General features: G+C 51.0%; 1 protein-coding gene across 2 annotated transcripts; it reads left to right on the forward strand.

Moving 5' to 3' along the window:
• Positions 1-11,628: 11,628 nt before the first annotated feature.
• Positions 11,629-13,338, forward strand: ZNRD2 (zinc ribbon domain containing 2). 2 transcript variants are annotated; one of them, XM_026483228.4, is made up of 4 exons: positions 11,629-11,704; positions 11,798-11,949; positions 12,089-12,173; positions 12,573-13,336. In XM_026483228.4, exons 1-4 carry the CDS (start codon positions 11,686-11,688, stop codon positions 12,914-12,916), a joined length of 600 nt encoding a protein of 199 aa, XP_026339013.1. In that variant the 5' UTR covers positions 11,629-11,685; the 3' UTR covers positions 12,917-13,336. The 2 variants fall into 2 exon arrangements, with proteins under 2 accessions (XP_026339013.1, XP_057173349.1); XM_057317366.1 differs by having other exon boundaries at positions 11,658-11,698; positions 12,573-13,338.
• Positions 13,339-13,373: the final 35 nt, after the last annotated feature.

Below are 13,373 nucleotides of genomic sequence, written 5' to 3' on the forward strand. Positions count from 1 at the left end.
CTAAGAGGTCTCCCCATGGCCACTTGTGTCTGCCCTGGTCCCTCCTCTACCTGGTGCCAAAGTCACCTTTTAAAACCTGATTCCAACCATGCTACACCCCTGCTTAAAAACCTCCAGTGGGGGGCGCCTGGGTGGCTCAGTCGGTTAAGCGTCTGCCTTTGGCCTAGGTCATGATCTCAAGGTCCTGGAATCAAGTTCCACATGGGGCTCCCTGCTCAGAAGGGAGTCTGCTTCTCCCTCTGCCCCTCACCCCACTTGTGCTCTCTCTCTCTGTCAAATAAATAAATAAATAAAAATCTTAAAAAAAAAAAACCGACAAAAACCTTCCAGTGGCTTCTCTTTGCTCGCTTGGACCCACAAGGTCCTTGGTGCCTCTTGCCTCTGCAGGGTTGGGAGGTGGCGGGCGGGGCGGGGGGAGGTGTGATCCTTCTTGTCTAATCCTGCCTCTACGAGGCCTTTCCCTCTGTCTTTCTCTAAAACAGCCACTGCTGGCCCTCTGGGTCCCATCACCTGTTTGTTTCCTGGTGGTATTCCTCACAGCCTGAAACGTTCCTCTTAATAGGTATGTTTACTTACTTATTGTCTGTCTCCCCACCCTCCCAGGAAGGCACACCTTTGTGTCCAGATCCCAGCACAGGGCCTGGCACGCAGAAGGTGCTGAAGTTTGTTGATTGACCAAATGGAGTGAGACCACGAGAGTGCCCACCACTTACCGTGCACTTTGCACTGTCACGTTATATCATCCTTCCAGTGACCCTGCAAAGGGGGGCACTGAGGCTTTGCAAGATGAAACGATTAGACTCAGGTCATCAGGTGAGTGACCTGATCACCTGAGAGACCTGAGAGACCACTCCAGCCTGCCTGCTCCGGAACTGACACAGCGCTCCAGGGAGGGAGGAATAGGAAGGGCCCCACAAATGTCCTAAATGTGGGTGGGTGGGGCCCTGTGGGCAACGAGGAGCTCCTCTGGCCTAGGACAAAGAGCTAGACCCAGGCAGTGTTCGGACTGCTTAAATGTCAGGGAAGGCTCCTTTGTGGGGATGGGGTTCTTGAGGCCCAGAGAAGGCAAGGGGCTTGGCCGAGGTTACACCGTCGGTCAATGGCAGAGGCCGGACTCACACCCAGGGCTCCTGCTGCCTCCTTAGGGGGGTCAGCTGGAGAGGGCAGCAGCAGCCTGAGTAAGAAAATTCCATTTCAGGAGGCAGCATAGCACAGCCGTCCTAGATTTTCCTGGCTGCGTCCTGTACTAACTACGGGAACTGGGAAAATTCTTCAACTTCTCTGTGTCTCGATTTCCTCCTGGTTAAACAGGGAATCAAATGAGCTGACTTTTAGGAACCCCTTAGTGGCTGCTGGCCACATAGTAAGGACGCAGGGCATGTCAGCTCCTATCCTGTGATCTGGGTCTGGGAACCATGATGGGCTGGCTGGTTGGAGCTGGGCTGCCTGTGGGGAGACGGACCCCAACCCCTGAAAGAGGGGCTCTGTGCCACCTTCACAGTTCTGAATGTCTTTGCGAAGCTTCTGGGCTCTGAAGAAAGACCTGGCTCTGGGGGGTAGGGGGTGGGGCTACTCATCAGTTCTGAAGATGAGGGTGGGAAGTTTCAGAGGCTTGGAGGGGGCTGTTCTGCCCTGAAGCACCTCTCTCCAAGGACACTGCTGAGAGCCGCTGTCACTGAGTCCCTCCGATGTGCCACTGAGAGATGCAGCGCACTGAGAGATGGGATTGGAAAATGAAATTAACCTTTCTTCATGCTTGATCAATCAGACAGCATCTTCGGCCCTGCTACCCTTCTCCGCCTTTCAGACACAGGAAAAGCCCACTGAGAATCAGGGTCAAGAGGTGCGCTGCCTGGATGGGGTCCCAGCCCTGCCACGTCCCAGCGGAGTGATCATGGAGAAATCTCTTATCCTGCCCAAGGCTCAGCTTCCTCATCTGTAAATTGGGGATGATGAGAAGACCTAATTCCCAGCATTGTCCTGAGCATTAAGTGAGATAATTCATGCAAGGCCCTTAGTACAGTGCCCGCCCCAAAGAAAACAGACACCGAAAGTTGAATAGTAGTATTTCTTTTTTTTTTTTTTTAAAGATTTTAATTATTTATTTGACAGAGAGAGAGAGACAGCCAGCGAGAGAGGGAACACAAGCAGGCGGAGTGGGAGAGGAAGAAGCAGGCTCATAGCAGAGCAGGGAGCCCGATGCGGGGCTCGATCCCAGGACCCTGGGATCACGCCCTGAGCTGAAGGCAGACGCTTAACGACTGAGCCACCCAGGTGCCCCTGAATAGTAATATTTCTATGACTGTATCATCTAGCTCACTCCTGTTTCACAGAAATGTCAGGCCAATTGACATTGCCGTGAAAAACAAGAAGAAAAGCTGACCCCTTTTGGGTGCCTGTTAGCGTGAAAATACAGTAACGGAAGTTATGCTTTTCAGAGTCACAGCGGTTCAGCACAGGCCACTTGGGACCCTGTGAACCTGACCTCCAAACCCGGCAGTCAAACAGAGGCTGTAATTGAGTCGTGTGAGTATGACGCCACCATGGTGTGTGCTACCCCTGGGGAACGGGCCGAACTACCGCCCATCACCAGTGCCACAGGTAGGGACAGATGGGGGGCCGGCTCACATGAAGGTATGATAGATTCTTTGATGAAGGAATAATCTGAAAGAGCCCAAGCCCACGGCTTCCCAGACAACTGGTCTGCCCACCATGACTGCTGTGAATAGGCTTTACCACCAGCTTTTCTAGGATTTTCTACATACCCCTGTCAAGGACTGGGAAAGGGGTGAGATGGTCTCCTACTTGCAAACTAACAAGTGAGCCCACCATTATTTTGTGCATGCTGGCAGAAGACATGAGATTCTTGGGTCGGAGACAAAGGACTTCATTACTCATGGCATAGTAAACTGTGTGATCATCAGTCCCCTTGTCCCTAAGTCCCATGGAGGGGGCACAAATGGGCCAGAGAGATGTCTGCCCATAGTGCATTGCAGTAGGGAGAGGACTCTAAACTTAGAGAACCCAAATCTTTTCTAGTGGCCAGCAAGCCCGTCTGCCCTTTGCTCTGGGGGAGACATCGTCTCCATCTTCCATGGCTGCTCACGATACCAACATCCCTGAGAGGAGTCCAGGGCAGGGGAGCCAGTGCCTCTCTTGCAAAATGTGTAGAAACTTCAGAGACTCCTGGACAATTGTTTTGCAAGAATAACCAACCCTCATTTCGGAACTGTCTCTGATTTTGGCAGATTTTCCCATGACTGCACCGCTGTATTGGCAAACCTGACCAGCAGAGTCTGGGATCAAATCTGTTCAATTTGTCACACACAGCATCACTCAAGGCTGCTCCCAACAGGACTTCAAGGCCAGGAAGAGGCCAGTTTATAGTGCTTACCTCAACCATGCCCCTCAGGAGGTCCTAGCTGAACAAATTCGTAAAGTGTCGGATCTCCCTGAAAAAAGCAAGGTTGCTTGCTCCTGCACCGTCTGTATCAACCCCTCCACTTGGCCGGAAGTGCTAATCCAGGTAGAGCAGCATGTATGAACAGTTGCACAGACTCTGCCCTGGCCTGCAAGGAAGAAGAAGTCCAGGAAAATTCTATCATCCACAGCAACATTAGTCAGTGAATGAAAGCTCTCCTAAAAGCCTCCTGGGCCAACATGGTGCCATTGATTACTTCAACCGGAGTAGGGGAGACATTTCAAGTCATTGTGTTTTCACGAAAGAGGCAAGTTACTGTTTGACTTCCACACAAGTTGGATAGTCTCAAGGGAGCACATGGTGCTTCTGGGAAGAAACCTGGTGCCCCCCCCATGGGACAGACCTCTATCAGCTGGGGACACAGGTTGATGGTGCCTTCAACATGGCCCCTCCCAAAGCCAGTAGAATTAGAGTTCCCAGTCCAAGCCAAATCATTGAGTCTAGTTCTTGTTTTTGAAGGGACTGACTGAGGGTCCAACCTGTCTTGTTTGTCCATGCCACCAGCCAGATGGCATTCATCCACCCCAGGGAATCATGAGTGATGACGGCTACAGGACCAGGGATGAGGAAGACACCTGCGGGTGCTGGGGTTGGCCAGTGTTTTGTGTGGGAAATACTGGAGCTGAGGCCGCCCTCTGCTGCTTCCAGGCTTTCAGTAAGGTTAAGCAGAATGGCGATCAAATCAAGGTCTGAACTGTCCAGAGGAGGATAGCAGGCCCAGCAGTCAGTTAAATTGAAGGCACTTGCGACAGTTTGGGTGAGTTGGACCAGGATGTTTACCTCAGCAAGGGAGGCTCCAGGTGGCTTGGAAAGACAAAGATCGTTAGTGCCTCTCTTTCCTCCGTGTCTCCTGTGTTCTGAGGTCCTCCTTTCCCAGCTGCCGAGGTGGTTGTTTTCCTCACATTGCTACAAAATCAATCTGTTCTTTTCCAGTAACTAGAATGTCACCTTTTCCCAGTCGTTCCCACTTACGCCTTTCACTTGGAAGGGTCTGGTGCAAGAAGGACAAGAACATTTTTATAAAACGTACAGGGACTCATTATGTCCCCCAGTCTACACATAGGCCAATGCTGGGGACTCAGAGAGGGGTACACACTGAGCATTCCGGTTATCCTCATGACCCCGGACCGTGTCAGTCCAATAAGAGAACCTAGGTGGTTGAGCCACAGTTGTAGGCCCCCTTTTGACGGAACTGCCACCCAGGAGATGCACCAACCAGGCTGGGGCTAGTATTAGGGGAAAGAAAGAATCATATGTCCAGGAATGGTGAGTGTAGAAGCCTGAATTTTTATTTATTTTTAAGTAATCTCTACACCCAACGTGGCCTCGAACTCACAACCCTGCTATCAGGAGTCACACGCTCTACTGACTGGGCCAACCGGGCACCCCAGTGAATTTTTAGAACTGGTCTATCTAGGGGCGCCTGGGTAGCGCAGTCGTTAAAGCGTCTGCCTTCCGCTCAGGGCGCGATCCCGGCGTTCTCGGATCGAGTCCCACATCGGGCTCCTCTCCTGGGAGCCTGCTTCTTCCTCTCTCACTTGCCTGCTCTGTACCCTCTCTCGCTGGCTGTCTCTCTGTCACATAAATAAAATCTTCAAAAAAAAAAAAAAAAAAAAAAAAAAAAAAAAGAACTGGTCTATCTACACCGCACCCCTCTCATCCTGACCATGACAAAGGACCTGGCCAAGGGGAGATGGCTCCATCCTAGGGACAGCCACAGTCAGTAACTGAATTGCTGAACTGAGGGGTGTGAACTAGGATGGAGGGTCAGAAATCTTTTTGAGTGTTTTTGTTTTGTTTTGTTTTTTACGTGAACTCTACTCCCAACATGGGACTTGAACTCACGACCTGGAGATCAAGACTCACATGCTTTTTTTTTTTTTTAAGATTTATTTATTTATTTATTTATTTATTTATTTATTTATTTATTTGACAGTGAGAAAGAGAGCCAGCGAGAGAGGGAACACAAGCAGGGGGAGTGGGAGAGGAAGAAGCAGGCTCCCAGCAGAGGAGCCCGATGCGGGGTTCGATCCCAGGAGTCCGGGATCACGCCCTGAGCCGAAGGCACATGCTTAATGACTGAGCCATCCAGGCGCCCCAAGACTCTCATGCTTTTTGATTTTATATTTGAGAAGGCTACTTCAGTACTCAAGAGTACCGCATGCCTGCGGATGATAGAGAGCTTGAAAGGGCCACCAGATACCTAGACTATCAGCCCATTGTTGAGTGGCTTTGGGGATAAAAGTTGTACCGCTGCTAGATCAAATCATCCAGAAAGTAAAAAACACGGATTAGTCTCAAGAACCGCAATGATGTGGGGGCACCTGGGTGGCTCAGTCGGTTAAACATCTGACTTCAGCTCAGGTCATGATCCCAGGGTCCTGGGATCAAGTCCCCCATCGGGCTCCCTGTTGGGCGGGGAGTCTGCTTCTCCCTCTGTCCGTCCCCCTGCTCATGCTGCTTGTGTTCTCTCTCTCTCTCTCTCTCTCAAATAAATGAATAAAATCTTTAAAAAAAAGAAAAAAAGAACCACAATGATGTGGCCAAAGTTGGCTGATTGGACTGGAGCAGTGCCACTGTAACCTAAAAAGTGTGAAGCACCACCGACAGCCTCAAGAAGGTGTAAAAGGTTCCATGTATTCAACCCCTCAGGAGTGAACAGGGGCAACACTGCATACACTGTGGTCTCTCTAGTCCCAAGACAAACAGATGAACGTTGGCAGGAATCACAAGTCTGGCATGGAGCAGGGGCCTCTGCACCAGAAGCATAGAGTCCTTTACTTCGTGCCCAACATGGCGGACATGTTGCCATGTCTGGTATGATGAAGGATCCAGGCAGAAATGGAGGCAATCTGGGCAATGCAGGATCGATCAACAGCTTGATTCCTGTCAGTCTCATTAGAGAATGACCCATTAGCATGCGCATCTACACAAGTGATCTAGTCTGATCACTTGCGATTTGTTTCCACAGTGAGCTGAATCCATTACCGTCCAAAACCCTCTACCCGGTGGTAGGGTTACTGTCACTGCCATTATCTACTTCACATCTGGGGACTCCTTGACGTAGAAACCACAGCCACATTGCTTTCCAGTTGGAGCTGCAAGGTTCAGACCCTTTGGCTAAACGGGGCTTGAGTTGGCCAGTCTAGATAAAGGTTTGTCGATGTCATTGATCTTTTCAATGAACTTATTTGTAGGTTAGTTGATTTTCTCTAATCTTTAGTATAGCTTTCCTTTTGCTTGCTTTGAGTTTAGTTTGTTCTTCTTTTTCTATCTTCTTAAGGTGGATATTTAAGTTTTTGATTTTAGGCCTTTTCTTTTTACAACTATAAATTTCCCTCTAAGCACTGCTTTGGTTGCATCTCGTAAGTGTTGATATGTTGTGTTTTTGTTTTCATAAATCTTAAAGAAGCTTCTAATTTCCCATGAGGTTTCTTCTATGACCCATTAGTTATTTAAGAGTGTGTTGTTTAATTTCCACGTATTTGTGAATTTCCCAAATTTCCTTCTGTTATTGCTAATTTCATTGCGTTGTGGTCTGAGAACATACTCTGTATTTCAACCCTTTTAAGTTTACTGAGATTGTTTTATTTATTTTTTATTTTTAAATATTTTATTTATTTATTTGAGAGAGACAGAGATAATGACAGGGAGCACGAGCAGGGAAGAGAGGGAGAAGCAGGCTCCCCGCTGAGCGGGGAGACCGATGCAGGACTCGATCCCCAGGACTCCAGTATTGTGACCTGAGCCAAAGGTGGATACTTAACAGACAGAGCCACCCGGGCACCCTGAGACTTGTTTTATTGTTTAACATATGGTCTATTCTGGAGAATGTTCCATGTATACTTGAGAAGAATATTGATTCTGCTGTTGTTGGGTGGAGTCTGTCAGGACTTGGGCTTGAGTTGCGCAACTGTGACTTTTCTTTTAAAGGAGGCTCCCTTGAGGGGCACCTGGGTGGCTCAGTCAGTTAAGCGTCCAACTCTAGATCTCAGATCAGGTCCGGATCTCAGGGTCATGAGTTTAAGCCCTGCACTGGGCTCCATGTTGGGCATGGAGCCTACTTAAAACACACACACACACACACACACACACACACACACACACTACACACAATAGAGGAGTCTACCTTGATAGAGGCTATATCTGTCTCACTGTGATAATAACATCTTGTTTTTGCCTGGTTTTAATGTAAGGGCTAGCAGCGTTTTCTACGACAGTGGAGTTGATCACGAGAATTTAACTAGATTTCTTTGGGTCACCTTTAGCAGCGTTGTAAACCCAAACTGAGACAATAAGAACCCTAAGAGTAATCAATGACTCATCTGTGGTTTTCTATGGGTTTGTCTGTCTCAAGAGAATCTCCCTGAGTGGGATAAAGCTCCCTTACAGCAGCCAGGACTCACTGGAAGGGGAAAAAAAAACAAACTAAACAAAACTGAGACCTCTTACTGTCATCTTGGAGTGGGTATAAGATTGGCGTGACAGACGGTAGGAAGGACTGAGCTGTAAGATGGCTCAGCTGTTGTTATTCTCCCTTAACAAGCAGCACATGTCTTTCCCCTCACCTCCCAAGTGAGCCAGCAGAATTCTAATGATTCATCTGGTTTTCATCCGTAGCAGTAGTAAATTTCCCTCCATCCATGTTTAGTGGGTGTGTGTGCTGTCTGAAAGGGGATAACATTTCTGTACGCCCAAGGTGAGTCTTAGTCCTGGTTGTTACAATGGGGCAGACCTGAGGCTGACCCCTCCACTCCCCAGTCCTACCCAGAGGAGAGTTAGCAACAACCTGGGCGACGTCTTGCAGCTGACTTTGAATCTACGCCCAGGTACCCTGCTGGCAACTACATCCCCCATTCGTTCTCATGAACAGGAAACAAAGTTGAAGACCATTTATGGCTTGGTTGATTAGACGATCCGGTCAACATGGGTGCTGCGGATTCCCTTGGCCTTCCCTCCAACCTTGTGAGTAAACCCATGAGGTCCTCATACTTCCTCTGACCGAAAACCGTGGTTCTGTCAGCATCTCATCCTCAGTGCCCAGTCAAGCACTGTGAAAGGTCTCTCATTTCACCCTATTTTCAAATAAACAAGTCATGGTGACACAATTTCATGGACACTGGCAGAAGACTTGAGACGTCTGAGTCAGAGATTCAGGACTTGATTACTCACAGCACACAAGTGTCATGAACGTGAGCATATCTGTCACTTCCCCTTCCCTCAAGTCTCGCCAAAGCCAGGCAGGTGGACTCATACGGACGCCCACACACAGGGTGAGCTGTGTTACAGTAGAGGAACTCTGAACTTGGGGCAGCCAGGTATTTTATAATGGGCAGTAGGTATGCCTGCCCTTTGCTCTAGAGGGAGCCAGCTATCGCTCTTGTCCAAGGCTGTTCACTATGCAAACACCCTGGAAAAGACAGTCCGGAACAAAAGGTAGTGTCTCTGCTCACCACACCTGCATTCATGCGAGAGACTGGGAGTCAATGGTCTCCTACCACCTCTCTCCTCATATCTCACTAAATCCTCATGGCAACCCTGCCACGTAGGTATAACTGACCCAGTTTCACGGATGAGGAACTGAAGTCCAGAGAAATGAAATGAATTACTCCTGGTGACATAGCCAGTAAGCAGCGGATCCGGGGTCAAGCCCAGGCCAACCTGATTCCAGGCCTGTGTCTTATCCATCCTCCTGCAGAACTTGAGGCAGGGAGGGGCTCTGAGCGGAGAAAGGTGATGGGAATTCCCTTGAGTAGTGGGAGGGGATTGTGGGGAGGGTGGGAAGGAATGAGGGGGGCCAGGAGCCAGTCTCGTAGGACCTTGGAGATCATAATAAGGACTTCGGGTTTTTGTCGAAGTGTGCTGGGGAGATGCCAGAGAGTTTTGAGCAAAAGAGTGATATGACCTGATGTATGTTTTATTTTATTTTATTTTTTTTTAAGATTTTATTTATTTATCCGACAGAGATAGAGACAGCCAGCGAGAGAAGGAACACAAGCAGGGGGAGTGGGAGAGAAAGAAGCAGGCTCATAGCAGAAGAGCCTGATGTGGGGCTCGATCCCATAACGCCAGGATCACGCCCTGAGCCGAAGGCAGACGCTTAACCGCTGTGCCACCCAGCCGCCCCTATTTTATTTTTAATAAGATTTTATTTATTTATTTGACAGAGACAGAGACAGCCAGCGAGAGAGGGAACACAAGCAGGGGGAGTGGGAGAGGAAGAAGCAGGCTCCTAGTGGAGAAGCCTGATGTGGGGCTCGATCCCAGAACTCCGGGATCACGCCCTGAGCCAAAGGCAGACGCTTAATGATTGAGCCCCCAGGCGCCCCTGATGTATATTTTAAAGATTTATTATTTGAGAGAGAGACCGCACAGCGGGGAGGGGCAGAAGGAGAGGGAGCTGAGCGCAGAGCCCCATGTGAGGATCGATCCCATCACCCCGATATCATGACCTGAGCCTAAACCAAGAGTCTGATGCTCAACTGACTGCGCCACCCAGGCGCCCCCTGATTGATTGATTGATTTAAAAAAGATTTTATTTGTTTGTTTTGTCAGAGAGAGCCAGCACAAGCATGGGGAGAGGCAGCAGTGGGAGAAGCAGGCTCCCCGCCAAGCAAGGAGCCCGATGCAAAACTTGATCCCAGGACCCTGGGATCATGACCTGAGCCGAAGGCAGACACTTAACCGACAGCCACCCAGGTGTCCCCTGATATATGTTTTAAAAGAATTGTTTCCTGTTCTGTAAAATGGGGATAACAGTAGTACCTTCCCGAAAAGGCTGTCATGAGGAGTAAATGACAGGGATTAAACAGGAGGCTGAAGGCCAGGGTCTTAGTTGGTGCCAGGAAAAATAAGCTGTTGGTTGAGTGGATACTGGGCATGATGATGACACAGAGGGTGCACTGAGGGATTTAGGATGGGGCTGGGAGCTGAAGACAGTACGGACCTGGAGGGTCTGTACATGCAGGCTAGAGTCCAAGAGTTCCTCCAGTCAGCCTGGCCGAACTGAACTGGGGTCAGGCCCTGAGTCAGGATCACTGCTGCCTAAGAGTCTGCTGGTAGATGGAGCGAGTGAAGAGGGGCACAGGACTCTCCAAGAAAGCAGGCGGCAGCAAGGGTCAGAAAATGGCTGTTGCAGTGAGTCTATGTAGAAGGAAGATGGGGCCAGGAGGAGGGCATTCAATCTTCAAGTCCGAATGCAGAAGCACGTGCTGTCTAGCTAAAGAAGGAGGTTGCCGATGAGATTACGGGGGTCTAAAGCCTAGCTCCTTCTCCCCTGCCCTGGTGCACCGCCTTAAGGCACTTCAGACTGCACATCTGGGCACCATTGCCTGCACTATCTGGCTTCTCCAAATCTAATAAGGGAAAGAAAAAGAACACAGAAGGGGGGAAAAAGCAGGGCTAGTGCTCAGGGAGCACTAGTAATTTTAACAGAGACCCACCTAAAAACAGCATAACGGTCATAAGCATAACTACTAGGTCCTTCAGCCTCACCATCCAGCAGGAACCCCTCCGCAGCTGCTGCACCCGGGCCTGAGTATGCCCAGTACAGGGCTTTTCAGTCAGCGGCTTTTTGAGGGCTTAAAAAAAAAAAAAAAAAAAAAAAAGTTAGGGGCGGACTTTGCATCAGTCCCAGGCCTTGGAGTTAAGGGGATCGGCAGACTGGGCCTCTGAACATGCAGAAAGGGGTGAGGGTATCTTGACCCCCGCCTGGCCTGCCTTGCCGGTTGAAGTGAGAAGCACTGAGGACTGAAGAGGCTGTAAGGGCGCTCAAGGGACCATTTGTTATCATCAAGAGTGTTGCTGTTGATTATGCCACTGTCCCGCCTGCCCTGGGTCCGACCTGCGCGGAAAGGGAAATCCAAGGGGAGACGGAGGCAAGCGGGGATTTCTCAAACCGAGTGCTCTTCTCCCTCTGCGGCTCCCGCGCAGCCACTTTCAGGTCCTGCATCCAGAGCGGCGTCACCCCGGAGACTCCCCTCCTGCGGCCCGGGAAGCCCAGAGTTGGTTCACCAGCTTCGGGATGAGGGGCTCGCCCACGGGCCACGGTCTCCCGCCGCAGACACGCCCCACTACGGGCATCTTGACGTCTGAGGGGCGCCATTTCCGCCCTCATCCTAGGCCTAAATAGAGGGGGCGGAGCCGAGAGGAAAGCGCTCTGCTTGTACGTCACGTCCGGTGAGCCTAGTGGCGACAACGGCAACATGGCTCTGAACGGTGCGGGTGAGGACTTGGGCTGTGGGGGCCTGTGGTTGCGGGGTGCAGGAGGTAGTCCGGTCGGGCAAGATCCCTCTGCCTCTTGTGCCTCTCTTCCAGAAGTCGACGATTTCTCCTGGGAGCCCCCAACTGAAGCGGAGACGAAGGTTCTGCAAGCGCGAAGGGAGCGACAGGATCGCATCTCCCGGCTCATGGGCGACTACCTGCTGCGTGGTTACCGCATGCTGGGCGAGACGTGCGCGGACTGCGGGGTGAGGAGAGACTTGGGACGTGGGATCGGGGATGAGGCCGCGGACCAGGCGCACGGCGCTTCCCCAACTCCCCTCTGGACCCCATCGCCCTGCGTCTCACCCCGCGTCTCACCCCTGCCCCCGTGCTTTCTGCTTCTAGACGATCCTCCTCCAAGACAAACAGCGGAAAATCTACTGCGTGGCTTGTCAGGAGCTCGACTCAGACGTGGATAAAGATAATCCGGGTGAGGGCCCGAGTGTGCTTGGTGGAGAAGCTGCGTGGTGATAGAGGCCCCGGGAACAGTAGGTTTGGGAGGTGACAGTGGAGGCTTTGGGTGAGGCGGAGGTAAGGTGCTTTCTCCTTTTGGCTCTAGAGAGGACCATTCATTAAGTAGGAGCACTAAATACCTGTGTGCCAGACACTCTGAGGAATCTGAGCTCAGTCCGGCATAGTCCTGACGGGAGAGGTGAAGCAAGGGTATAAATAACTCTGACACAAAGAAAAAAATGGGTGAGTTACCTTTTAGAGGGGAGGAAAAACATCTCAAGCATCGAAAGAGCAGAGCAGGAAAGAGTAAGGAGGTGGCTCAGAGCTGACGGGGGACAGGCTTCCTGACCATTCCACCCACTTTCTCCTCTTTTAGCTCTGAATGCCCAGGCTGCCCTCTCCCAAGCTCGGGAACACCAGCTTGCCTCGGCCTCGGAGCTCCCCTTGGGCTCTCGGCCAGCCCCTCAGCCCCCAGTACCCCGTCCAGAGCACTGTGAGGGAGCTGCGGCAGGGCTCAAGGCAGCCCAGGGGCCACCCCCTCCTGCTGTGCCTCCAGATGCAGATGTCCTGGCCTGCACACAGGAGGCCCTCCTGCAGAAGCTGACCTGGGCCTCAGCTGAGCTGGGCTCTAGCACCTCCCTGGAGACTAGCATACAGCTGTGTAGCCTAATCCGGGCTTGTGCTGAGGCTCTGCGCAGCCTGCGGCAGCTGCAACACTAAGTGGCCCCTCCTGAGAAAAACCCTCTAGAAAAACAGCTGGCCTCTTGTGTGGTTTGTTCTTTTCTTGGTTCTGAGTATGCATGCCAGCTCCAGCTCCACTCGCCTTTTTCCTGCCTTTGGCCTCTTACCCTACCATTGTCTGTTCTCCTTGATGCCCTGAGAGATTAGTTGGGCTTGTTTGTGCTTGGTTCCCCCCCCTCAGAATGAGGGAGGAAGGAGAGGACTATGTGATACTTTTTTCTGAGGAGGAGGTCATAGCCACCTCAAGAGCAGGAACTAGAGGGATGGACCTCTGCGGCATCCCTGCAGCCTCTTAGCCATCCAGTGCTCAATTCCCATCCTTGAGTGAGATTTTGGGTTCCAGTCCCCCTTGGTGTCTTCTCCTTCCCCTGAGCATTCTGATACCATCATCCTGACCCACCTCATGCCCAGCCCAGGTACTCAGACACTGAGACAC

Source organism: Ursus arctos, unplaced genomic scaffold (assembly GCF_023065955.2).
Source record: "Ursus arctos isolate Adak ecotype North America unplaced genomic scaffold, UrsArc2.0 scaffold_23, whole genome shotgun sequence".
Taxonomy (NCBI): Eukaryota; Metazoa; Chordata; class Mammalia; order Carnivora; family Ursidae; genus Ursus; species Ursus arctos.